Source organism: Rhinopithecus bieti, unplaced genomic scaffold (assembly GCF_001698545.2).
Source record: "Rhinopithecus bieti isolate Rb0 unplaced genomic scaffold, ASM169854v2 scaffold_13262, whole genome shotgun sequence".
NCBI lineage: Eukaryota > Metazoa > Chordata > Mammalia > Primates > Cercopithecidae > Rhinopithecus > Rhinopithecus bieti.
This window is the reverse complement of record NW_016808004.1, coordinates 5,229,361-5,255,214: the sequence shown is the minus strand read 5'-3', so window position 1 is coordinate 5,255,214 and position 25,854 is coordinate 5,229,361. Positions and strand designations below refer to the sequence as shown.

At 49.9% G+C, this 25,854-nt stretch overlaps 1 protein-coding gene across 3 annotated transcripts in view; it reads left to right on the top strand.

Annotated features, from left to right (window-relative positions):
* EEFSEC (eukaryotic elongation factor, selenocysteine-tRNA specific) overlaps window positions 1–25,854 on the top strand; it is a 256,751-nt gene that overhangs the window by 187,291 nt on the left and 43,606 nt on the right. For 2 of the 3 annotated variants that reach the window (XM_017885004.1, XM_017885002.1), the window contains 2 exons: window positions 3,729–4,385; window positions 20,842–20,998. In XM_017885004.1, the coding sequence (XP_017740493.1) occupies window positions 3,729–4,385; window positions 20,842–20,998 (814 nt within the window). The remainder of the gene's footprint in view (window positions 1–3,728; window positions 4,386–20,841; window positions 20,999–25,854) is intronic. The other variant, XM_017885003.1, reaches the window with a different exon arrangement.

Sequence of the window (25,854 nt, the reverse complement as noted above, 5' to 3'; positions counted from 1 at the left end):
CCCCTGGCCGCCCTCTCTCACAGGAAGGCTCATAAACACAAGGATCTCGCTCAAGCCCTGGCAGGTCTGGAATCTCAGCTCGGTGCTTTGCCAGGTATGGTTTTGCCACAAGGGGCATTTCTCTTCCAGAACCTGATGCAGTCATTCTCTTCAGAGGGGCTGGGCATTTATCTAGACCTGTCACAACCAGGTTTCTCAGCAGCCCCTGTGCTGGGCATTGAGGATGCAGCATAGGGAGAGCACAGTCCTTGTTTCGGGATTTAGAAGGGAACATATACACATTTGATAGGCCAAAATTAAGAAATCTGGCAGTGCCAAATGTTGGAGCAGATGTGTATCGATGGGGTGTCTTGGGCCTTATTGGTAGAAGTTGATTTATCTACCTAGCAAAGTTGAACACCCACTCACCCTGCAGTCCAGCAGTTCAACTCCAGGAAGTGTGTCCTTGAGAAACCCTTGCACATGTGCCCACGCAGGATCCTTGTAACAGAAGAAATTCATTGCAGCATTTTCCAGCAAAGAACTGGAAACACCCCCAGTGCACATCAGTAGGAGCCCAGGTTGTGCTAAATACACAGGGTGCAGCAGATGGCATCGGCAGCAAATGAGCTGCAGGTGCACGCACCGTGTGCACAGATTTTTAGTATCATAACTGGCATGATGCCTCATTCATACAGTTTAGAAACTTATACAACAAAGCAAATTACTGAATAGGAATGTGTACTACATATGTAGTGAGCCACTACACAATCATACACACTTGTGTATAAAAAGAAAGGGAATACTGTGCGCCAAATTCAAGGCAGCGGCTCCCTCCCGCTGGCGCAGGTGGGAGAGCTGGGTGGGGAGGACCCCACAGGTAGATATGAGTTATCGATAATGTAGTTCAGGGGCAGAGGGGGCAGTGAGCTCATGCGTGTTGAGTATATGTTTGAAATCTGTCGGCACACAGAGGCAGGGGCTGACCTGCAAAGTAGTGGTGACCAAACAGTGAGTCAGGTTCCGGTGGTCAGCTATGTCTGGAGTTATCAGGGAAGCCCATCTAGGAGGTCTGTGGGAGCAGGGGTTAGGGATGAATGGGAATTTGCCAGTGGAAGAAATCCCAGGGAGCAGCCACAGGGGCAAAGCCCAGAGACATTCAGAAGCACAGCATTTACAAGGAATCGTTCAAGAGTCACTTGGCTACGGTTTCAGGGTTGGGGAGAATGTGGGGCCGAAAAGGCTATGGAGTTGGGCTGTGTGGAGGAGGCTTCCTGGTGGCTGGGCTAAGGAGTGGGGGCTCAGCCCTGTGAGCGAGGCTTTTCAGCAGATTGCCTTGTGGGGCAGTGACAGGGTTACCTGGAGACCCCCACCCGTCACAGGGAGTCCCCATAGAATTCCAGCTGACCAGAGGATCTTCCTGCTCATAGCAGGACCATGACAAGCTTTGAAAGCCATGAGGTAGACGATGGGAGCCCACATAGGAGCTGGTGACAAATAATTGCTTTATCAGAGAAACGTTTTAGAAAGCCGCACAGGCTGCTGCCGGCGCCTGGGAGGGAAGAGTTGTGACCTGGGCCCCACCTCACTGGGCAGACAACGCTTAGTGTAAGGTGATACTCTCCAATGACTCTGAGTAATGTTCCCAAAAATCTCATTCTCCCGTTGCCTTTTCAGACCATTTCAGAGATGTTTTCTGTTTCTTTGTGATTGATCTTGGTTGTGGCTTTTGACACTGTGTGTCTCACTTTCTCTGCCCCCTGACCTCTGGTTAGGTAGTTAATGATCTTTAAACAAACACTTGAGTATTATGGCTCTCCAGGAAAGGTCCTGGGCTCATGGGCCATTAGCAACACACTCTCCCTTTATCCAGGGAGAAAATGAGTGTTCGCACACCCCGACTTGGTAGACAGGGATGCATGCAACCTAAGTGTCAACATTCTCTTTAGTTTAACTATTTTTGATGGCAGGTTTTCTGAAATACGTTACATATTTCTCTGCTTCATTAAAAATCCGCGAACACAGTTTCCTCTCATCTCAGAGAGAGTGGATCATAGGTAGGAATGTTCGTTCATTTCAGGAACTTTTATTGGAGACTTTTCTATGTCTGTTCCTGATTTACAAACTGTGAATGCAGAAATCTGCCCAGTATAGTAGTCAGTGATATTTTAGAAACAGAGATAAGATCAGGTTACTCCTTTGCCTAAACTCCTCCAGTGACTTCCGGGCCTTGCACTCTACTGTGGGGCCCAAGCCTTGACCTCTGTATTAGTCCATTTTCACGCTGCTGATAAAGACATACCCGAAACTGGGTAATTTATTTTAAGAAAAAAAGAAGTTTAATGGACTCACAGTTCCATGTGGCTGAGGAGGCTTCACAATCATGGTGGAAGGCAAAAGGCATGTCTTACATGGCACCAGGCAAGAGAGAGAATGAGAACCAAGTTAAAGAGGTTTCCCCTTATAAAACCATCAGATCTAGTGAGACTCATTCACTACCAGTAAGGGGGAAACCATCCCCACAATTCAATGATCTCCCACTAGGTCCCTCCCACAACACGTGGGAATTAAGGAAGCTACAATTCAAGATGAGATTTGGGTGGGGACACAGCCAAACCATATCAACCTCCCTCCCTGCTGTCTCCCTCCCAACGCTTGCTGCAGCCCTCCTGCCTCTGTGTATTCCCAGACTCACCAAGCTGCTGCCCTCTTAGGGCTTGCACTTATCAGTTCCCCCATTTAGAGCTGTCTTTCTTTGGGTCTTCACACAGCTACCTGCTTCTTATGCTAAGGTCTTAGCTCAAACTCACTTCTGCGAGACCAACACCCCACCCAGGCCTTCTCTATCACATCACCCTGCATTGTTTTCTTTACAGCATATGTTGTCTGTAAAAAATATATATATAAAAATATATATTGCATGCATGCAATTTATATATTAATTTTATATTGATATGAATTGAATTAATATATATAAATTTTCCTATATAGGTAATTTTGTTGCTGTTGTTTCTAGATATTAAGCTCTTTGGAAACAGAGATCATTGTATTTCTTCCCCTAGAACAGTGCCTGGCACACAATAGGCACTCTGGGAATATGTGTTGAATGAATGAAGAGAGTTCCTGCCCTAGGCTACCCACAGGCCAGCAGGCAGCAGATACACAATAGACAGTGACCGTGTAGCAGGCTGTGGGATTCAGAAGGGCTGGGTTACCACTAAGGAGTCAGGGACAAGTTCTGCCACTGGGAGTTGGGGCAGGCTTTCCACAGCAGTGGTGTTTGTCCTGGGCTTTAGAGGGCAGATGGGCACAGCTTGGCCAGCTGAGCAGCTGGGGAGGCCATTCTCGAGGGAGGAGGCAGGCAAACCTGGACAGAGGGCTGGAAAATGCTGGCGTGATTGATGGAAGGGAGGAACTTGGAGGGACTGGAGCCTGGATTGGAGCCGGGGTGAAGGGAACTAAGGTAGTCAGGGATTTGGCTGCTATGAACCCTGCCTTCCTCCCGGAAGAACAGTGAGACTTGGAGAGTGGGGCCCTGGCCTTTGCTGGCAGCCCTCGGCCTTGTGCTTCCAGTGTGGTACCTGCTCTGATCCAGGAGAGTGTACCTGGGCCCCAGACCCACCTTGGCTGGTCCTCATGGTGCCTGCAGGTGGTGGTAAGCCCAGGATTCTCTAGCTGCAGCTCCCCTCTCCTCCCCACAGCCCCGAGGCTTGTTGGTTTCATGTGCTCTCTTGCTTGCTCCCCATCAGGTGGTGAAGAAGGTAAAGTCCATGCAGATGTTCCACATGCCCATCACTTCAGCTATGCAAGGAGACCGGCTGGGTATCTGCGTCACCCAGTTTGACCCCAAGCTGCTGGAGCGCGGGTTGGTGTGTGCCCCTGAGTCCCTGCATACTGTCCATGCGGCCCTCATCTCTGTGGAAAAGATACCATATTTCCGGGGGCCCCTGCAAACCAAGGCCAAGTTCCACATTACAGTGGGCCATGAAACAGTCATGGGCCGGTTGATGTTCTTCACCCCTGCTCCAGATAACTTTGACCAGGAGCCTATACTGGACTCTTTCGACTTCTCTCAAGAATACCTCTTCCAGGAGCAGTACCTATCCAAGGATTTGGCACCAGCAGTGACAAACAATGATGAGGCCGACAAGAAGGCCGGCCAGGCCACAGAGGGCCGTTGTCCTCGGCAGCAGTGGGCCCTGGTGGAGTTTGAGAAGCCTGTCACCTGCCCTCGGCTGTGCCTGGTGATTGGCTCCAGGCTAGATGCGGACATTCACACCAACACGTGCCGGCTAGCCTTCCATGGCATCCTGCTCCATGGGCTGGAGGACAGGAACTATGCTGACAGCTTCCTGCCCAGGCTGAAGGTGTACAAGCTGAAGCACAAGCATGGCCTCGTGGAGCGGGTGAGCATGCCTTTGCTTGCCCCCACACCCCTTTCCTTCTTGCTCGGGCAGCCGGGATCTATGGCCTGACATCTGTGATTAGAGCCAGAAAGGCCCTCAGAGACCTTCTGGTGCCAACCTCTAGTTTCTGGACAAGGCATCTGACGCCTTGTGGTCAAGTGGCCACAGTTCTCTCAGCTGGTCAGTCACAGAGCCAGTGCCAGCACCTAGGCAGGGGGACCCCCACTGTAACCAACCCCACCTGGCTCTCCCACCCCTGCTTATTTATGTGATAGATGTGACCCCCATGGGTCTGAGCAAGTCTGGGCTCCCCCACATCCAGTGCCAGATGGCAGCGGTTAGCACTGGCCTCCCTGGCCTGCTGCCCTGACCAGGCCCCACTCTCTTGCCCTTGGTGGGCACTGTACCTCCATCCAGCTGGGCTCTGCCCACATGCCCCTGGAAGCTGCTCATGTCCAGAGGGAAACACTGCCCATCAGTGGTGCCAGGCCAGGTCTGTCCTCACCTGTGGACTGAGGGGAAGGGGCTAATGGTGGCCAGGTCTTTCCTCATCTGTGGACTGAGGGGAAGGGGCTAAGGATGCCAGAGAGCAAGAGGAAGGAAGGTACAGGAAGCTGACACAGTGGGAGGTCCAGCCCCTGGCTACCTAGGGTACCTGAAGTTCACCATCGCTGGATGCAGGCTTTAAGTATGTAAGTGAGCCAGTCTAGTTGAGGTAGGATGAGGCCCTGGCTGTGCCTTGCTGGGTGGCCCTTGGCCTTGTGCTTTCAGGGTGGTGCCTGCTCTGTCCCCGGAGACTCAGACTGGGCCCTGGGCCTCCCTTGGCTGGTCCTGTGGTGCATCAGCACCTGGGCCCGGTGCTGGGTGGGATGGGCCTGCCACTAGGGTGGACAGAACATGGTGGTCTCCCCTAAAGTGGTGTAATCATCTCCTCCCATGGGGCATCCATCCCTAGCAGCTGTCTACACAGCACTGAGTGGGAATCCATGCCCATCGGGCCTTGAAGGCAGGATGGATGGACAACCAAACCTCACCGTCTCTTTTGGCTGGCTCCCTGGCTGTGGGCCCGAGCATATCAGCCGTAGCTGTACTGGGACATGACTGAGTTTTGACTGGCTCGAAGAGCACAGAGTGCTGGCAACCCCACTGTCGGGGGCTCAGGCTTCTAGCAGGAGCTTCAGGGTCTGCCCTGAGGCTTTCAGCAAGCACCTCAGTTCCTCACAGGAACCTAATGAGGTCCCCCAGGCTTAGTGCAGGTGCCAGCACAAATCTGGCCCATCCACAGTGTCACATGTGGTGGGCTTCCATCTCCCACCCTCCACTCCATGTCTCCGTCCACAGGTTTTCTCCTCTAGGAGAAAAATCCACGGGTTTTCTCGTCTGGGATTCTGTCACTGCAGCCCCTTCCCCTCCCTTTCTCCTTTTCTTAGGTTTTTCTTGGGTGCTCCACCCTGGCCCTCTTCTTTTCCTGCCCCTGTACCTAGACCTGCCCTGAAGTAGGGGATTGAGGAGCAATCCCTTCCTCTCCCTTGCCCCAGACCCAGAGCTTGGAGCCTTAGCTCTGTGGGGCCGCTGGGGCCTGCTCAGGGCTCCATCAGCCTTAGGCCAGCCCTGAGATGCTGATTGAAGATGAAGGTGATAAAGTGTGTGTCACTCGTTTGTCTAGCCTGATTTATTAGCAGTGTTTGGAGTATAATTATTCTATAGTAAAATATCTATGAGAGAATAATATCCCAATTGGTGTGGCTCCTGGGTCTAATTGCTCCCACTCAGGCCTGTCAGCAGCGGTGCAGCAGTCACTTCCTTTGAGAACTGGGAGGGAGAGTCTGTGAGGAGCAAGTAAACATATGGCCGCAGTGACTCATGCCTCTGAAGGGCTGAGGGAGGGGCCAGGAGACATGCTGACCTATGTCCTGCCCCCAACCTGGGGCATCACTGGGACCACCAGCATTTTCCTGCTCAGTCCAGGGAGCCTGGAAGTGGAAGCACAAGAACTGCAGGCAGTCCACAGAAGCTGAGTCCAAATCCCACATAGACAACCCTGAGCAGAGACAGGCTTGCTCCAACTAGGGACAGCTGCATGGGGTGACTGTGGATATGTGCAGAGGTGAGATCCTATGAGCCCAGGGCTTTGATCAGGGAAGAGGGGATTCCTAAGGCTCCACAAGAGAGGAAAGGGCATGGGTGCCCAGGCTAGGAGCAGCTCCCTCAACTCGCACCCCCCTGAGGCTCTAGCTGAATGGGCACCTGCCTTAATGCTAGGAGCTGGCTGTAGGCTGGGACTTCTGTGCCACATGTTCTCCTCTGGGCCCCAGGGAAGGAATGAGCCTGCCTCCCTCCTCCCTCCACCCTGTCACCACTCTATTGATTAAGCATATACTGTGCACCTTTACTAGCTACATACTTTATTTTGAAACCTTTTAATAACCCTGAGGAAGAGGTCATTATTTTTCCTATGTTCATTTTTCCCCAATTAAATCAATTAAATTATGTGCAAATATTTAGGAAAAGTAGTGTGTGCACATGGTAAAAAATTTCAAACAAGGCAATAATTATTCAGTGTAAGGAAGTTTTCTTCCTACAAACCCAGGTCCCCTCCCCAAAGGCAGCCAGACTGGAAACCAGCCTGAGAAATGTGAAGTGACCTGCCCAAGGTCACAGGGTAGTAAAGCTGGAGTTTGAATTCAGAACTAGCTGGTCTCTGAGTCATGAAAGTTCCACTTTGTCAGACAGGTTCTTGCCCAGTGTGTCAAAAAAGTCTGCGTTCTCTTGAAAAGCTGGAATCTCCTTGGTGGGAGACTTTCCTTCCTGGTGAGGTTGAGCTTAGAGATCATATAGAGTAGGCTCAAGCCCTTGCTGCACCACAAAATAGCTGTACACCTTGGGCAGCCATTTAATCTCAGTTGTTCATTCCTTCGAAGGATGGTCTTGACCTCATCAGGTTGTTTTGAAAGAGCCATGATAGCTTGTGGCTTCATATGTAAGAGCCGACTCTCATCAGGTGAAGCAAGAAGGTAGTGTTGCTAGTGCAGCTCATGAGTGATCGGCTGGGCTTGTTCCAAAGGGGCAGCCCTGTTTGCTTTGATAGGCCCCAGATCACCCAGAGATTTTCAGATCATCTTGCTTGACCAGGGGCTGAGCCATCTGACAGACTGATCCAATGTGCAGGCCTGGGCTTTACTCCCAGCCTTACCACCTGCTAGTGTGAAAAGTTGGGCAGGCCGTGAGACTTCCATGTTAAGTGGGAATTTTCACAGTGCTGCACCAGGGTTAGATGAAGGTGAGATGGGGGATTGCACATAAGGCTCTCACCTCAGTGCTTGTCTCCTACGGCATCCTTATTGTTTTATCATTATTCATGTTTAAGCTCTTAGAGTCAAAATAATAATGCCTGGAGCGTGGGTCCACTCTTTTCCCTGGGACTCCATTATTTCTCTTTGAAGCACAGGAGCCAATCCCCCTGGTCCCTATCAGGAGCCACCCAGTGTTGGTTGAAGAGGGAGGGGTAAGAGTCAGGCAGACTCATGGGTGTGATTATCCAGTGCAGGGGCCAGAGAAGTGCCCTGTGCTCTTCTTTCCCCACCATGCTTGGCTGACTCTAAAGATTCCTGGGCACATCACAGCTACCAGTCAGCTTCCTGGTCATGTCTCTATTCAAAGAAGTTTCTGGGAGATCAGAGAATCTTGAAAAGGTAAAATCTAGTCTCTTGGGCAGAATCTCCACCACCATGGTGAGCCAGCACCCAGCCTTTGCTCTGTGATTCGGGGCAAGGCCAGCACATCTACTCCTCAAGCACAGTTAGCCTTCTTAGAACCTGGGTTTGGGCCTCTGAGCTATCTCAGTTCATCACGAAGGGAGACCCTGGCACTATACCTATGTGCTGAGTGAGCACTTTCCACCAGGGAGGCTTAAGGCATATAGGCCTTCTGAGCCCATTTCCCATAAAGGCACCCTTCATTCGTATATTCAGATGTTTACTGAGTTCCTTCGTTTGTGCCAGGCACTGGGCATACAACAAGATAGACAAAGTTCTTGTCTTCGTAGGGGAGGTTGGTAGTGAACAGTAAATTAGACACTTTGTAATATGGTCTAGAAAGAAAATAACAGCATAATGTAAATATGTGATGCTGAGGACAGTTATTGGAAAACAGAAGATGCTAATTTCCAAGCCTCTCCAGACTGTGTTTTTATTTCCTGTGCTCTTTATCACTGGCTCACACTGGAAGGTGGTCAGATACCCTACCAGTTGTGGCTTAACTCATTAGTATTACATAGAGCAAACTAGGGCCCATGGGCCAAACCTAAGCAACTGCTTTTGCCCCAAATCTAATAATCTTAAACAAGCTTATTTTCTCTGGATTCTTCTTTCAGCTGCTTCGATCAAACACAATTTAATTAACTTACCATTGGTAAATGGCTTTCCTTGCTTGGCTGACAAATGAGCCACCCAGAAACCTACTTTGGTTGCAGCCTCATTCTCATTTTTTATTGTTTTGCGTGTCTGCTATGATGAAATATACTGTTTTAAGTTTTCTCTTTTTTGACATTGTTTTTCTGTGAGTTGGGAATATTGTGATGTCAGTGTATCTCATATTCTGTTAACACAACTAATAACAAACACAGTACTTTGCCATGTAATTTGATAAAATAATAATCCATACCCACTGAGCCTTAAAAGTGTGACATTTGAAGTCCACTTTTCTTGTTTTCATGTGATGGATACACACCAGTAATAAAATAATAAATAAATAAAATGTGTCACTGGGTGAGGCACTGCAAGTTATAACTATGTTACCACCATCTGTAGTTTACTGAGCACCTCATCAGGTCTCAGACCCAAGTACTCAACTCTGCCACTGTGACACAAAGGCAGCCATAGACAATATGTAAACAAATGGGCATGACTGTGTTCCCATAAAACCTTTTGTTGTGAACATTGAAATTTAAATTTTATATAGGTTTCACATGTAACAAAATAATATTCTTTTGATATTCTCCAACCCATGAGAAAATATAAAACCCTTTTAGCTCACAGGCCATACAAAACCTTAGCAGGAAAAATTTGACCCTTTGGCTACAGTTTCCAGCCCCTGATATGAATGGTTAATAGGGCTCTTGAAATAGAATGAGCATCCTGCAAGGAAATGTCTAATAATTATCTGCAGCTGAAAGCATTAAACTCTCTCAGCGTCTTTAGGAATTAGGCTTTTTCTTGGGCGCCCGCTGCCTCTGGTGCTAACACTGGGATGCATATACTACTTTATGTGCTGTGTTTTTTATTCTTGGATACATTTGAGTTTTTCACATAAGTCCACATGTACTTCTATAAGAGTATGACTTGTAGTAAAGGGTTAATGAAGAAAAAAAGAAGAAGAAGAGGGAGCTTAGATTGGTAGAGACACCCAGAGGTCTCACCTGAGCGGGAGAAGAAAAGAAGTGAAAGTGTTCTAAATGGCTAATCTTGGGAGAGGGTTTAGGAAAGACTACTAGAACATATGGTGTTAAGGGAAATAGCTGGTATCCTGTTTCAAAGTAAAATATAGAAAATATGCAAGATTTTGAGTACAGAGAAAGGTAAAGAAACTGTAAGAATGCAATGACAATGTAATAGCACTTTCACATTCACGGAGGAGAAACTGGAATAAATTTGATTAAACCAATAAAAATAAGGAAAAAAGAACAATGTTAATAAATAATAATAATAACAGAAGGAACAACATTAAGTATTAGTCATTACACTAAATGTGAATGGCCAAATTCTATTTGAATGCTGAGGCTGAGAGATTGGGTTAAAGTGCAAAATCTAGTTATATGCTGTTTATAAGAAATATACTTAAAGTGGAAAGCAAAGGTTAAGAATAAGAAGATGGGCAAAAAGTAAGTATGAATGGTAATATTAAATTCAGACAAGGTGAAATTTAAGACGAAAAAGACTGACAAAGGTAAAGAAGGACGTCATGTAACGACAAAAGTCTCGGTTATAAGCTTGTACACACCAAACATAAAAACAAAACAGTAGAAACCTAAGGACAACTTGATAAAAAATAGAATTATAATGATAGGGTGGTACTGCAGAGTCCATATTTTAAAATCAGGCCTACTAGACATAAGGACAAAGGCAGAATATAATCAATAAGCTTGATTTTTAGATAAATGTAAACTCTTATACTCCTTGAATAGAGTATACACTTTTTTTAATGCCTATGGAACATTTACAAAAACTGAATATTCAGCAGTTGACATTAAACAAATATTTGTAGAACATCTACTGTGTGTTGTCTTAAGGGCTAGGGATGTAACAGTGAATGAAAAAAGACAAAATCTCTGCCCACATGGAACTTAGATTGTAGTTGTATTTGTGGCCACAGAGAAAAAACCCTAATAAATTTTAAAAAGTAAAATCATGAACCACTAAAATTAGAAATAAAGCAGTTATATGTAGATATAGGCAGATATGGAGAGAGAGAGAGATACAAGGTGTGCATATGCCTGTGTGTGTGTTCATTCTTTCACATATTCTAGGCTTGGGAATTAACAAGCAGTAAATTGCTCCTCATTTGGTTAAGGCTGTTTCTCATACTATCATAGAATGTTGAATCTCTTAGTAATAACATTTTTCTCTTTTTCAGTGTTCTTTCAATCCTTTGATTACTTTACAGAGAAAGCTTTAGATTTGTTCAAAGGTGTCTTTAACACTCCTGTATTACATTCTAACCTGCTTTTTAACAAATAGAAAACAAGGCCAAGATTCCAGAGCCTTATAGTAGCAATAGTATGTAACTAGGATTATTCTTTGGGGTTTTTTTTTTTTTTGCATTGTATGTACTTTTACCATTAGCTTCCTCTGTTTATGGCTAGTGACTCTTTTCTTTAGGGTACTATATAAAGTCTCCTTTCTAGGCAGATGTAAAGAAAAATATTAGGTAAATAGTAGGTCGGGTATGCAAAGATCTAGCAAAAATGATGCAGGGTGAAGGATGTATAAAAGCTGAGGCTGGAACCACTGGGCCATGTCCCCAGGAGGTCACTTGCATCTCAGCCACATGCAGATTCAGACCAGCTGCTCCTCCTCTGGTGATCCAAAGCCTCATAGAAAACTGGGTCTTTCTAGTCGAGGACAGAGACTCATGCCTGCATCAGAGGAATATGCAAAGGGCTAGGAGAGGAAACAAGGAACTCTGCCAAGGTGGGAGGAAGTAGGCTGGTGAGGGAAAAGCACAAAGTGGTGACCTTTTAAATGTATCTTGTAAGACTGCAAGGTTCACTGCTCAGACACTAGGGGCCGTGGGGGGAAACGGGAAGGTGAAGGAGGGGCATTCCAGGTCCAGGGACTGCTTCTGTAAAGTATAGAGACCAAGCAATGCCTGGCCCTAGGCATCTGGGAAGGCAGGAGCAAGGAGCTTAAAGAGGCAGGCAGGACCAGCCATCGAAGCTAGGCCCTTCCCTGCAAGGGGAGTGATGCAGGTTGGGGGCTATCGGGGGTGTTCTAGGTCACCTGTGCTAGATAAATCCTTGGAGCAGGGCCGGCCCAGGCAGCCTGGAAAGGGGTGGCTCAGCCTCTCTCACCTACCCTGCTGTATCCCAGTCTCACCCTGAGGCTCTGGGCACCTGGTCTGTCTGGAGCCACAGAGCTCAGTGGTCTGGCAGCCACTCACCCTATGGAGCCAGGCTTCTCCACTAGCAACAATCACGACTTCTCAGGACTGTGTGAACATGAAGGAGGTGGGGCAGGTGAGGGTCTGGTACTTAGGACAGTGAGTGTTCTGCAATACCTGCTGGCTTCCACAGCAGACTTCTCACTGTTACCACGCCCCAGGATGCCCTCCTCACCTCCCCAAGGCACCACCTTCTCAGGGGTCTCACCACAGCCCTCCCTACATCTGGCAGCGTGCACAGCTCCACCCCAGTAATTTTCTGCAAAACAAATGGGATCCTGCCAGCTCTTACTCAGAAATCTGTTTTAGGTCTACACCACCTGCAGGACAAAGACAATACCCAACCTTAGCATGTTAGCTGGCTGGCAGTTGGGTCCCTGGGCATGGCAGGTATATGTGCTATATGTAACGTGCTCAGTACTCCACCTGGCACAGAATGGGTCCTGAGTAAACAGTGGGTATCATCGGTACTATTTATTTGGCCTTTCCTCTGGAAATGCAGATGCCTGGGTTCCCAGCTAGGGTGATAGCAGACGACGTCCCCCTCCCACAGCGGTGGGGTAAGGCCAGGTGTGCCAGCCATCCTGGGTCTGGCACCCACTGGCGCCGGTCAGGGAAGGCCTTAGGGCTGGGCCACAGGAGCTGGCAGCATCGGCCCAACCAAGTGTAAACACGCAGATGCCATCAGGAGCACTCGCCAGCTTTGAAGTCTGAAGCGGCGCTGCCTCCTGGCTCCTGGCTCTGCCACGCTCCACTGCCGACGGCTTGTTAAATATGCCCAGGACACCAGGGAGCATGCTGGCCTGGGGTGCAGGCTGGCTTATGACCTGCCTCTGGCACAACTTGGGCCCATCATTCTGAGCAGGGATGGTCTGGCAGGCTTGGTGGGCCCTAGCAGATCAGCTACAGGGCCCCTTGCCCTTGCAGGAAGCCATGCTGTGGTCTAGCTGGCCACTCAGCCTGTTCTGTTGGCCCTCACACCCCTGGGTCCCTGCCAGAGGGTTGAAGGCCACACTGGCTCCCAGGCTACTTGAGAAAACAGAGGTTCCCCTGAAACAGAGGTTGAGAAGCTCTTTTCCCAGGGAGATGATCAAATGGCTGCCCTCGTATTCTGGTCCCAACCCAAATCCTCAGCCTTTCTTCTGACTTCCAGTGTCAGAGTGTGATAACTAAGCATCGTGCTTGGCTGCTGGAGTGCTTGTTCACCTCCCTTTGAAAATTGCTTTTTTGCCTGTATAGAGATACAGGAGCAGGACAACTTGACATGCTGGAAAGAGCCAGTTCTGGAAACTGATGGACTGAGCTGGGCACAAGCTCAGTGTGGCTGTGGGCAATTCACTCTCCCCCAGAACCTGTTTCTTCTTTAAGAGCTGGTCAGGCATTGATGAGACCTGGGCTACTTTATGGCCTCTGCTCTTCCCAACACACCAGACTGTGGTCTGCACTGAGGAGGAGGCACTGTCCGTGGGGAAAGTTTTCTGATGATACTGGAATAACACCATCATCCTAGGGCCCCTTCCAGAATTTGTCAATCCTGGTGGCTTTCAAGTGGCTTAGAAGAGTTAACACCTCATTTTTAAGGGACTCATCCGTGATCAGGCAGCCTCTGAGTTCTTCCCATTCCTCATTGGATCCAAGGACTGTTGGCTTCTGTCTTCCAAGAGGACTTCGCTGGTGGGGCAGGTAGGAGGGAGAGAAGCAGAGAGCTGTGGGCAGCTCCAAGCATGTGGTTGGTGTTGAGTACATGTTCTGTTCTTCTGGCTTCTCTTGGGCAGATTAGATAACTGGATCTTGTGATTTCTGTGCATCTGAGATCTCCTGCACCAAATGCTGTCTTATTCTTCAGCTTCTCCCACAATTTGACATCCACTAATTGAGAGTCTTTCCTCTGGGTCATCATTCTCTGTCAAGTCTTAGGTGTTATCATCAACATCAACACCTCTGATCCTAACAATAGCCTTTTTCAAGGAAGAAACTGAGTTTCAGAGAAGTCCCTTGCTCAAGGTCGTAGAGCTGTAAGAGGCAGAGTCAGAAGTCAGGCCTCCCAAGCCATTCCTGTCCTGCGCACGTGGTTCTCCTCACTGCATACCTGGAGTCGGCACAGGCCTCCATTTCATGGCAGGTTTTCCTGCCTTCCTTCATATCACTTCTACAATTTGAATTAGAATGGTCACTTCACAGCTTGGGCAATTCCCAGTCCTCATCATGGGAGCCAAGCCCTGAAAGAGAAAGACACACACATGTAATGACATAATTACGTGCACCGGCAGCCAAGTCCCTGCTCAAAGGCCAGGGACAATGGGGACTCACCTGGCGTATAAGCAAACACCTGGACTTCCATGTGCACAGTGACTGCTCCTTAGGAGCTCAGTCCCTCCAGTGACTGAAGGCTAATAAATAGAGCAAATTATTCATGCAGACAGTGAGAATCCCCACTTAGCGCCATTGTTGTAACTGTGCTGACCTGGATTCAGCATTGTTCCCTAGAAGCAAGGCCTACTGAGCAGATCCCACATGCATTGCCTTTGGTTTGATGTCACAATGATTGATTTCAAAATGAAAACCCTCCAACTGTTCTCTGAAGGTCTTTCCTTATTGGATGTGCTTGTGTCTGATCTCTGAGGTCTCTCTCCTTTAGCTGGAAGAGTCTATAATTTGGTGAAGAACCCAACCATAACACATGCATGCACACACCTTCTAGTGATGGACAGGACAGAGCAAAGCCATGTTCCCCCGTCCTCACCTCCTGACCCCCAGGACAGATCATGACCCCTGGTCTTCCTGAAGTTCTCCAGAGATGTAGGCCTCACAGCATCCTGTAGGAAGGGCTGTCTCCCTCTTTCTAGCCAGACTTCCTTCTGATTAAATGAGGTTTCATGCAGCTGACAATCACTGAGTCCTCGCCCCCAGTACACACAGTGGTAATTTCTGGAGGTCTAGGTTTTGGAGATGCAAAAATGTGCTCAGCCCAGCTTCTGCCTTCCAGGACTGCCTTCCTCCCCTCCCCGCATCCAGCTGGTGGGGCTGGTGTAGATAAGCCACTGCTATGCTGAGAGACAGGCACACAGGCTTCTCTGTAGCCAATTCCCAGTGCAACCTTCTGTCCGGTTCTGAGGCCAGCAGTCTCTTGGAGGGGGCCTTCCATTAGTCAGCGATGTCTTCTCAGATCTGCAGGTGGCGGCCATTGAGTCTAGGCCCTACATCTGCTGCCCCTGTAGTTCTGTGTGGTGTGTCTGAGGGAGTCCTGAGGGAGGGAGAGTGCTCTGCCCAGGGATGGGGCAGGCAGAGGCCAGACCAAAAACAACTGTTTACAAGTACTCCCCTGCACCCATTTAAACCTCCAGCAACTCTGTTTCCCCATAATATAGATGAAGGTGCCTGCATCCACAGAGGTTAGACCTCTGGCCAGAGTCCCTAGGCACCCAGACTTGGGATTTGAATGCAAGTGGTCTGGCTCCAGAGTCCAGGTTCTAACCTGTGGTGCTAGCAGTGCCGTGCCTTTTCTCTTCTTCTGTTGTCTCCAGTGTGCCCATTTTTTTCCAGTTATGGAGACTTGTACAGTAAATCCTCACTTAACATTGTCACTAGCTTCTTGGAAACCGTGAGTTTAAGGGAGAGGATGTATAACAAAACCAATTTATTTTTTTCATTAATGTTATAACAAAATAATTTTGATATATATTCAAATAACTTTGAATAAAGCAACATTATTTAAGGGCCTGCTGTACATTATTTTGTTTAAAGTAACAGTTTCTAAGAACTTTTGATGACATGAAGTAAGGACTTACTTTACTGGAAATTGACTATTTGGATTTCATGGGAAGGGTAGTTTGCGTCTTGGCCCCTATAACCATAGGCGGGAAAAGTTTAGCCTTCCTCCAACAGCAGTGCAGTCCTTCTCAGTGCAGCAGGGGCTGACTGGGCTGGAACATCTTGTGACGGTGACGTGTTTGGGCCCTACTATAAGTGCTGCATCTTGAGGGCCAGGATCTGCCCTCTTTCCCTCCTCTCCTCCTCCCTTCCAAATTACCTGGGAGGGGCTGGGGTCCCTGAACTTGGGGATTGTCTTCTGCAGTGACTTGGGGTTTCCCACAGCTGGGACTGGTAGGGATGGGGCTGCCCAGTGTCCCTGGGCCAGATTTCTAGGCCCATTTGTGTCCAGCCAGTCATGGCATGGCTCTGGTGAGCCAAAGGATGGAGAAAGTCGTCTGGCCTCATTTGCTGCTGTGGCATCTCCTGGCAGACAGAGCCCAGCCCTTCCTGTGGCAGGAAAAGCACCAGCCTCTGGATCCAGACAGTCTGAGTTGGAATGGGGCATTGCCACACTCACTACCTGCATGACTTTGAGCAAATCATTTCACTTTACTGAGCCTCCTGTTCTTGTCAGGGCTTTCCTAAAGATTAAATAATGATATGGGGGCACCTCACCCATGACATGGCTGAGGACACTGCCACTCACCTGCTGCAGGGAAAGGGGTGAGAGAGCAGAGTGTGAAGGATTGGGAGAGTCAGAGGGAGATGGGGTTTACTTGCTAACTTCTCTCTGCTTCCCCAGCCTCCCCTCCCCTGGGGCGGCCATGCCCAGAATGCCAGTGTCCTTTATGGGACCGACACAGATGCAAAGATCCACCCAGCTGCTGTGAAATGACAGTGTGGGGCCACTAGCAGGTAGTCTTGCCAGCACTCTCGAGACCACATGGGGTTCCTGACTGTGCAGACATCCAGCTCCTGCCCTCACAGTGCCTCCCCCAACAAATGGAATTGCAGAGACAGAAGTTTGCAGGAGAGTATGCTTCACCCACTCAGCACTATTGTGTCTTCTAGCCAAGCCATAAAACAAGAGAGTAGGAGTGACAGAGACACTCCCTTTGAACTTGAAATCCTTTCTAAACTGCCACTCCAGCCCCAGAGGCCCTCCTCAGAAGGTCAGAAAAAGCCCACTCGCTCCTCACCTTATCCCGGATGCTTAAAACAATATTGTGGGAATGTAGGTCAGTGAACTGAGCTGCACCACACACCAGCAGGATTCCGGGGGCCGACCAGCCTGTGCACTGGCCTACTAGGTCAGATGAGAACATAAACAAGGAACGCTGGGAGCCCTCAGCTTCCCCTGGCCCTAGTCTTTTGTTTATGTAGCACTTAAACTAACTTTGGGGTCGTCTCTGTCTGGCATGAAAGCCCTGGAGCTTTTTGAAGTTCCCCTGAAGTTAATAAAATTAGTCTGCCCTCATTGCAAGACCCTGGCTTGGGGAAAGATGGATCCTCTGCTGTCTTTGTGGCATTTAGCTTTTTAAAGTTAATATTTTATAACCAAAAGAAAAGAGGGGGCAGGGGAGAAGATGTAGTAAACGTCTTCTGGAAGGCTAATAGGTAGCATGCCTGCCATCCCAGGCTCTGATTACCCTGGAGCCAGGCCTCTAGGCCCACTGGGAGGCTAAGCAGTGGGCCTGCTGTGTTTAGCATGAGGGAACCAGCACTGGGGACTGTCACTGTGCCCGCACAGTGATCTGTCACTGTGTTCTCCCAGGTAGACAGGAGGAAACTAGCCCAGGCTGGGCTGTTGGCTCACTCTCAGATGAATCGTGTCTCCCAAGGACATATCCTTGGGATAGCCACTTGAGTAGTGTATTTCTACCCCCCAGCGTCGTCTTCTTGATGCCATGTATGGGACTAGTGCAGTTGGCCTCCTCACACTCAGTGAGCGCCCATTCACCAAGCCTGTGGTGGGTCGGGGCCACATGAGGTACATGGAACCCTTTCCTCGCAGAACTCCCAGTTCGAGGAGGGAGACAGACAGGTCAGCTGTCAGGGATAAGACATAGTGGCCAGGCTCTCAGAACAGAGGATCTTGGCCTCAGTCCTGGGGGCCAAGGGAAGAGGAGGTGCCTGCAATGTCAGGGAAGCTGTCTGAAGGAGGAAATGCCCAAGGTGGGCCTTAGGTGGGAGTAGAGTCCCCAGTGGACAAGCTGGGACTAGCATTAGAGGAGCACCACACAGGCAGGGAGGGAGGCATAACAGAGGGACATGAGGATGAGGGGGTGATAGATATGTCCATTAGCTTGATCATGATGATGGTTTCACAGGCATGTATATGTATACACAAATTTAGACTTATCCAATTATTTACTTTTAGTATGTTCATGTTATTGTATATCAGTTATAGCTGAATGAAGCTGTTAAAAAAAAAAAAAAGAAAAGAAAAGCCTACAGGCATGAGTGAGCCTTGCAAATGTAACAACAACTACAGCCATGTATTCTTTCAACATTTACTCACACATTCAAGGAATAGATAGTAAGCGCCTGTTTCATGTGCAGGGAATGTAGCTGTGGAGGAGAGGGACATGTTTCTGCCTGGAGCTTGTGCTCTGGTTGGAAGCAATAAACAAGTAAACAGATAAGGTCAATGGCATAACGTCAGGTGGCGATCTGTGCTCTGAAGAGAGACAGGGCAGGATGAAGATTGGAGAGGAGTGGGGGCTGAAGTATAGGAAGAGGGAGCCATGGGCCATAGGGGATGCTGTAGGCACCAGGCCTTGATTTGAGCCTGCTCTGGGCCGGGTGCTGCTGGGCACCAGGGGCTGCACAGAGATGGGGCGCTCATAGGATCTGTTGCTGAGAAGTGCAAAGGCTGTGGGCTGTGGGGTGGAGGGAGAATTCTGTTATGTTCCTCTAGCACATGTGATTGTTCACAGCTACAGGCCTGTTTCATGGTAGGCTTTTGTAGGAGTAAAACAAGAATATTAATATCGACTTATTGAGAACTTTCTGCTCTGCTAAGGACACCTGCCTGTATTATCCCTTTGGTCCTGGTGGGGCCTCTTACAAGCTGTTTCTCTGAGAAAGTTGTAAGCTCTTAGTCCAGGGACTGTGCCTTTTTTGTTTCTTGGCCATTGCAGTGCTGGAGGGCAGGTCTTATATCTCAGTCAGATGTAACCCTAGGGCCTAGCTATGCAGAGGCCCAAGTAGTAGCTCTCTGGGGTGACCACAATGCATGAGAACCAATGAAAGCTGCCTGGGTGGGGACGGGGAGTTGCAATTGTCAACCTTGCTGGACCAGAGGCCATCAAAGGAAAATATTCTGTCTTTGGAGATGTCAGGAGAGGATGGGAGGTCCGCCTGGTGTGGGTAGAAGAAATGCACTTCTTGGTTTGTTTTTACATTTTTAAATTCTATTAATTTATTTGTGAATAGGTGATGCATTCATGTATTTCAGTAGCCAAAGATAGAAAAGGTATATGGTAAAAGTCCCCAGGCACCCTGCTCCCTTTCCTGGAGACATCAGTTTCTCCTGATTACTTCTGTGTATGCACCCCTGCCCTGCCCCCATCCATACACAGCCTGCAACATGCCCTATGCCTCGCACTCTGCTTTTTAACATGAAACACAATACTCTAGGAGTTTTTGTATCTGTCCGTACATGCTGCCTACTCTTCTCTGTGGTCACATCGTCACCTCTGGAGGCTGTGCTCCACTTGTTGAACTCAGGCTGGACTTCTAAGTCATTGTCAACTTTTGCCGCTGTAAACACTGCTGCAGTGAGTGACCTTGGGTGGATCTCCTATCCTGACATCTTCTCCAGCAAGCACATCAGTGGGTTGCATTCCTAGAAGTGAAATTGATGGTGCAGATTGTATGTGCATTGCTCATTTCCATAGCAGCTGTCAGACTGGTGGGCTCTTCTTATCATGGGACCCAAGTTTGCTACTGGAGGTAGGATCTACAGAGCAGGGGTGGGTTGAGGAGCTGGGCGGGGCAGGCAAGGCCACCTGGCCATGCTGCCATCCCAAAAGCAGTACCTGGGCTGGAGCTGCCAGAGACTCAGAAGGGAGGGAGTAACACTTCCAGTTGCTGATTGAGCCTCTGAGGAGAAGGTTCAGGATGAACATAGCTCATGGTGAAATCAGGGCTACACCAAGCTAACTTTTTCACAGACATGTGTGTCCCTCCTCTCAGCCTGGGCACCCACAAAGAGACAGCAGTGGCCAACGTGGCCAGCAGGAGATACGAGCTCTGCAAAGGCCTGGCCAACAGGGGCTAGGGGAAACAAGCAATTCTACCTGGACTGAGGGAGGGCGTCATGGAGGAAAGGAGGTAGGGCTGTGGAGGAAAAGTGGGCCAGGCCAAGACGGGCTTCCAGGCACAGCTAGAGTGAACAAGAGTAAGGCCTCGGGCCAACGTGCATAGGGGTGTGTGCAGCGGGTGGGAGACAAAGGCCAGGCTTTCCTGGGCTCCTGTGGGAGGGGAAGCTGGAGTGAGGAGGCCAGTTCTAGAAGGCCTTGGATGCATGCTCAGGAGTGGCCTGGGTGACTGTGACAGCTTCAAGGAGAGTGCTGCTGGCTATCTAGGCAGGTGCCCTGGGGACAGGCTGGGTCATTGTGGCCCCCTGGGGGTGGGGGGGCCTGCAACAGGGGCTTGAATTCAAAGCTACTTCTACCCCCTGTGCTCTGTGACCTTGGATAGATGACATAACTGTGCCATGCCTCCATTTCCTCATCTGTCAAGTGCTGCCACAGAGCTGCTATGGGGACTGAGGTGCTCTCTGTGGAAAGTGCTCACAGCGTGCCAGTTTTGAAGGGCCCGTTGTTACAGTGGCAGTTGCCAGTCCCAGGTTTCTGCCCTGCTCCCATGCATTTCGTTATCTGTTAGGTGGGCTCATTGTCCTGCTACCCCCAGGGTTCCTAGAGCAGGCAGCAGCCAGCCATGCCCAGAGCCCGGGAGAGCTGGGGCTAGGCACACAGTCACAGCTCTTTCAGTGTGCACCACTAACACCCTCTGTCTGTGGCTGGGTGTGTGGGGACAGGCGATGGATGACTACAGTGTGATCGGCCGCTCCCTGTTTAAAAAGGAGACCAACATCCAGCTCTTCGTGGGGCTCAAGGTGCACCTGTCCACTGGAGAACTGGGCGTCATCGACAGTGCCTTCGGCCAGAGTGGCAAGTTCAAGATCCATATTCCAGGTAAGTGCAGCCACTTCCTCCCAGTTTAGGGACACCATGCGGGGCACAGAGAGATGGGAGAGGTGGTGCCAAGGCGGCGCTCCTCGGCTCAGGTTCCTAATCCTGCCTTTACCGAGACACGGGGTGACTTGGCCTGCATGGCGGCATGGCCTCTGGCTGGGAAGCCAGTATGGGTTCTGAGAAGAGCCTGGATGTGGAGTGAAGATCTGGTCTGAGCAGGGTCAAGATTGGAGTCTGAGTTCTCACTGCACCATTTACCATCTGAGGGGGCCTTGGGCCTGCTTCTCAGTTTCTCTGTGGAGGCAGGAATAAGATTGAGCCTACAGGCAGTTTGGAGGAGAGCAGTTGAGGGAGACTGCTGGGGGCCTGGCATACCATCCTGGCACCCGGTAGGGTTTCCAGGGATGTGAATTGTCACCCTCCTTTGCCCAGCACAGACCCCCAGACTCAGCACTGCCCACTGAGTTTGTGCTGGGGCCTGTCCATGGGCTGGGTCAGAGTGTGTGTGTTTGCTGCTGGAGAGCCCTTGGATTTTGTCAGTGAACTCATCCTTCAATCACTTGTGCATTTATTCAGCCTACAATGCATTGTGTTCTTCTGTGTCGCAGGCATTGTGCTTGGTGCTGGGGATATGGAGCTTACGGTTGTAGGAAGGTACAAACAATAAACATATTAAAGAAATCCCTGTCAGATGGCAGTAGGCACCGCGTAGAAAAATAAAGCAGGGACAGGATGGAATTGCTGAGCATGCTGCTTTGGATAGGGTGATCAGGGAAGGACAGAGGGAGGGGAGGAGCCACATGGGTAGTCAGGGAGAGCATGCCACAGCAAGGGGGAAGTGAAGGCAAAGGCCCTGGGGTGACAGTGAGCTCCAAATGCATTTGCACGTCAGTTGTTTGGCAGAAGTGCACTGAGCAGAGAGGTGTGCAGGACACAGGCCAGGGCTCATACTGTGCACCGGGGGCCATGGGAAGGACTGAGGCCTGTGTTCCTACGAATGCGCCATGAGCCACTACCTTTTTTTAGAGACAGTCTCACTCTGTCTCTGGAATAGAATGCAGTGATGCAATCAAGGCTCACTAAAGCCTTGACCTCCCAGTCTCAAACCATCCTCCTGCTTCAGCCTCCTGAATAGCTGGGACTCAGTTGTGTGCCACCACCCCCAGCTCCCCACTATCCTTTATCCCCTATACAATTGTATCAGATACAACTGACCCAGTACGATTCTGTTGTATTTCATAATACAGTAAAGCTTACGAAAATTTTCATACATACAGCAAAGTTGAAGAATTTTACAGGGAACACCTTTACCCACTTCTGATTTTATATTGACATGTTACTGTCCTCTACATAACTCCAGGGCTCAAGGTTGATCCTGTGAGGATGGAAAGCCATGGGGAGGTTTGGATCAGGGGAGCAACCAAGGTTGGTTTATGGCATTTTGTGTCAAATCTCCTAGAGAGAAGGTGGTGCCGTGGCTCCCACTGGAAAACAGAGACCTGAGCTGCCTCGGTGCTCACAGGTGGCATGATCACCTTTCCCTCTCCTGACAGCCTTGCCAGGGGACCCTTTCCTTCCAAAATCCTTCCACTGCCCAAAGATAGCATCTGCCTTCTCATGAGCGAGGGCAGTGGTCACAGAGGCTGTGCTTCTCCAGGGCACTTTACTCCCTGTTTGCAGCCCCTAAGACCTCTGTCAAGGTGGGGCTGGGGCGGGGGAGGCAGAGGTACCCAGCCATGGGAGGCCTCAAGCAGTGAAGCTCTAAAATTCTGTCCTGTCCTCCCCACTGCTCCATAGTGGCTGTGCGTCCTCACCTCAGCCAAACAGGAGTCTTTGTGCATCCCTTCAGTTTGGCTGTGGGTTGTCCTCAGAGACTGGAGCCCACGGGACCCCTCTCTGGACTCCAGGGAGCATGCAGAGGGCATGAGCCAGACAGGCCAGCATCCAGACCTCAGTCCCCGAAGGCCTCGTGCCTGCCCCGGCTATTGTGAGCTTTCTGGGAGGGAAGGATCCTGGGATTCCTTCAGCTGGGTCGGGGGCCATACTGCAGAGCACTCATCCTTCCCCTAAACAGCTCTGGGGCCCTGCTGGACCAGGCGGAGGGAAGAGCTCATGGTCTCCTCCTTTGGGGACTGCTAGGATCACGCTGACCTCCCCTAAGCTCTCTTCCTGTAGCCCAAGGCAAACTAAGAGCTGGGGTATTCCCAGGGCAGGCAAGAACCAAGAGGAGTCTTGTTTGGGGTGCTGGGGTGGGAGTGGATGGAGCCTCTTGGGATGCTGGGGTGGGAATGGAGGGAGGAGGGGTGTAGGGACACTGCCTCAGTCCACTATAGTTCACATTCCTTCATCGGGTCAATGTTGACGTTTTAGTCTGCCTGCTTCCTGTTTGTGACTTGTAAGCTTTTTATTAAATATCACTGGTCAGATTCCTCCATCCCACCCACCACCTTCCATCCCTCCCACCCCCACTCCCTGCTGATTCCTCTCTTTTAACCTTTTTGAAGTGCCTTAATTGTGAAAGAATATTCAGGAAGCCTGAGCCATCCAGTGCCAGGTGAAGGGAGAGAGAGTGCATTGCTAGCTGTAGCCTGGACATGCAGGGTGGGGAAGCCCGGGTTTTGGTGCCAGGCAAGGTAAGGCTCCCGGCCTGCAGTTCATGGACAGGGCTGGGTTCAGATGCACCTCATGGGCCTCACTGCCGGCTCTACAGGGCATCCAGGCTGGGAAAGGCGGAATGAAGAGTCCCCTGAGTTTCCTTCCATCAGCCTCTCACCTTGGGTTGCAAGGTCAGATGCCAGCAAGGCCAAGCAGGTGTTGAAGAGGCCAGGTGGCAAGTGATAGGGAGTGGTGGGGACTGTAGTGACCTGGAGAGCTGCTGTGTGGGTCCTGCCAACTCTTCACTACATGGGAATGTAGGCCTGGGGTCTCATTTTATCTAATTTTATTTTTATGTAATATCTCCTGATTAAAAACTACAACTGTCTGTACTAAGCAAAGCATGCCTTTGGCCTGGTTTGACCCCTAACGACTCATAACTCCTGTTTGAATTTTAGAAAGGACACTTGGCCCTCAGGTTCACGAGGTGAAGCCGAACCATAATATGCAAACAGTATGTTTTAAGGAGCCACAGACTCTTGCCTCAGAGATAAGGGTCCTGACGCTAGGGCTGTTGACTCCCAGAATGTACTATGGGAAATCAGAGGGCAGGGGAACGGCCCCATCCTTCCTGATACCCGAGGAGCCTTCCCAGAGAGTCTTGGGGGATCTCAAGGTTGGAAAGCCCCATATTTACGAAACATCTTCCTTCAAAGACCTTGCCATTTGCAGAATTGTACTTCCTGGGAGGATAGAAGGCCTGGCAAGCTGCCAGTAGGAGCCTACTGGGGAGTTGTGCTGGTGGAGAGAGAACAGTTGGAGGAAGGAGCTGGACATGGAGGAGGTTCCTGTCCATGTCATAGCATCACTTGTAAATCCCAAGGGTCGCAGGGTGGAGTGGGTCTTGTTATCTCTATCTCACAGGTGGGAACTGGGTAGCGGAGAGCCTGAGGGCTTTGCCCACGGTCTGTCTGTGTCACCCCGCCCCTCTCCATCAGCTCTGTTCATGCCCCTAGAGAGCAGCCATGTCTTCAAAGAGTTTGGAGCTGGGAGGCCCATGTGGTGCTTGGAGAAGCACTGTGCCTGGGAGGCTGCACTCCCAAAGCTCATCTTGGCAAGCCATCTGTCCCATCATTGCCACCTTCCCCTCTGCCTCAGTGTGCCAGGCATCAGCACTCACTCACAGAGGCAGGCTGGATGGGGGGTGGGACAGCAGCTTCCACAGCCCCTCCTGTTCCCACTTTGCAGGGAGAAAAGAACACCTCGATGACTCCCAACTAGAGAAGAATCATGTGAGAAGCTGAATAGACTTGTTCCTAATGACAGCTCTGAGTCACTGGGCATTTACTCCAGGACAGAAAAGGGTACCCATGTGCCCATGATCTTATCTCCTAAAACAATGCTCTGTAAATCTAAAATCTCCCGGGGCTGTTGTTTTGTGTACCTGCCAAGATGTGGCAAGCTTTGTGAATGGCCCAAATTCATGATAGGTGGCCCCTCTCCCACAGGGTGCTCCTGAACCAGCTGATTTGGGACAGTTTATGTGTGTGTCTGCTTTAGCATTGGGGGCACGTGGAGCTTAAAGCCTTGTTACTGGAAAGCCCCAGGCCCCTATTACCACTCGCGTGCACGTGTGTCACTGATTCTCACCAGGTAACCACTGACCATGGAACAGAGCTGCAAGTGCTTACCTCATACTAGCCAGAGAGCCATGATTGAGAACATAGCCCACTCAAGGCCACAGCCATGGCCTCATCCTAGCAGTGGGTGCTGCCCATGTGCCAGGAGCTCAAAAGTGTGCTCACATCTCAGGCACTTGGTCTTGTGAGTAGCTGGAATTCTCATTCAAACCCTAAAATAGAGATCTTACTTTTGGTGATCTTTAATAACCTTTTGATTATTACTAATCACAAATTAATGTACTCCAGATGAGAAAAAGAAAAAAAATTTGTAGAACTGTGCTTACAGGTAAGACCCCAGAAGGAGCTTCTGTTTACTGATTATCAGGGGAACTAGCACTCAGGAGGAGGAGAAACAGTAAGCCCCCAAAATGTGGGCTATGACGTCTACATGGCAGTCAGGCTGCCCATGATACAGCTAAGGAGACTGGGGCTGGCAGGATGGGCAGTGCAGTTGCTGGTGTTCCCATTGCAACAAGCGCCGCGTTTCACTGCCCAAGCAGACCGTTTCAAACCGCTCTGCTGCGTGCCAGGGTGAGGATAGTCTGTGCCCAGTGAGGTGTGGAGCCACAGAGGTGGGCA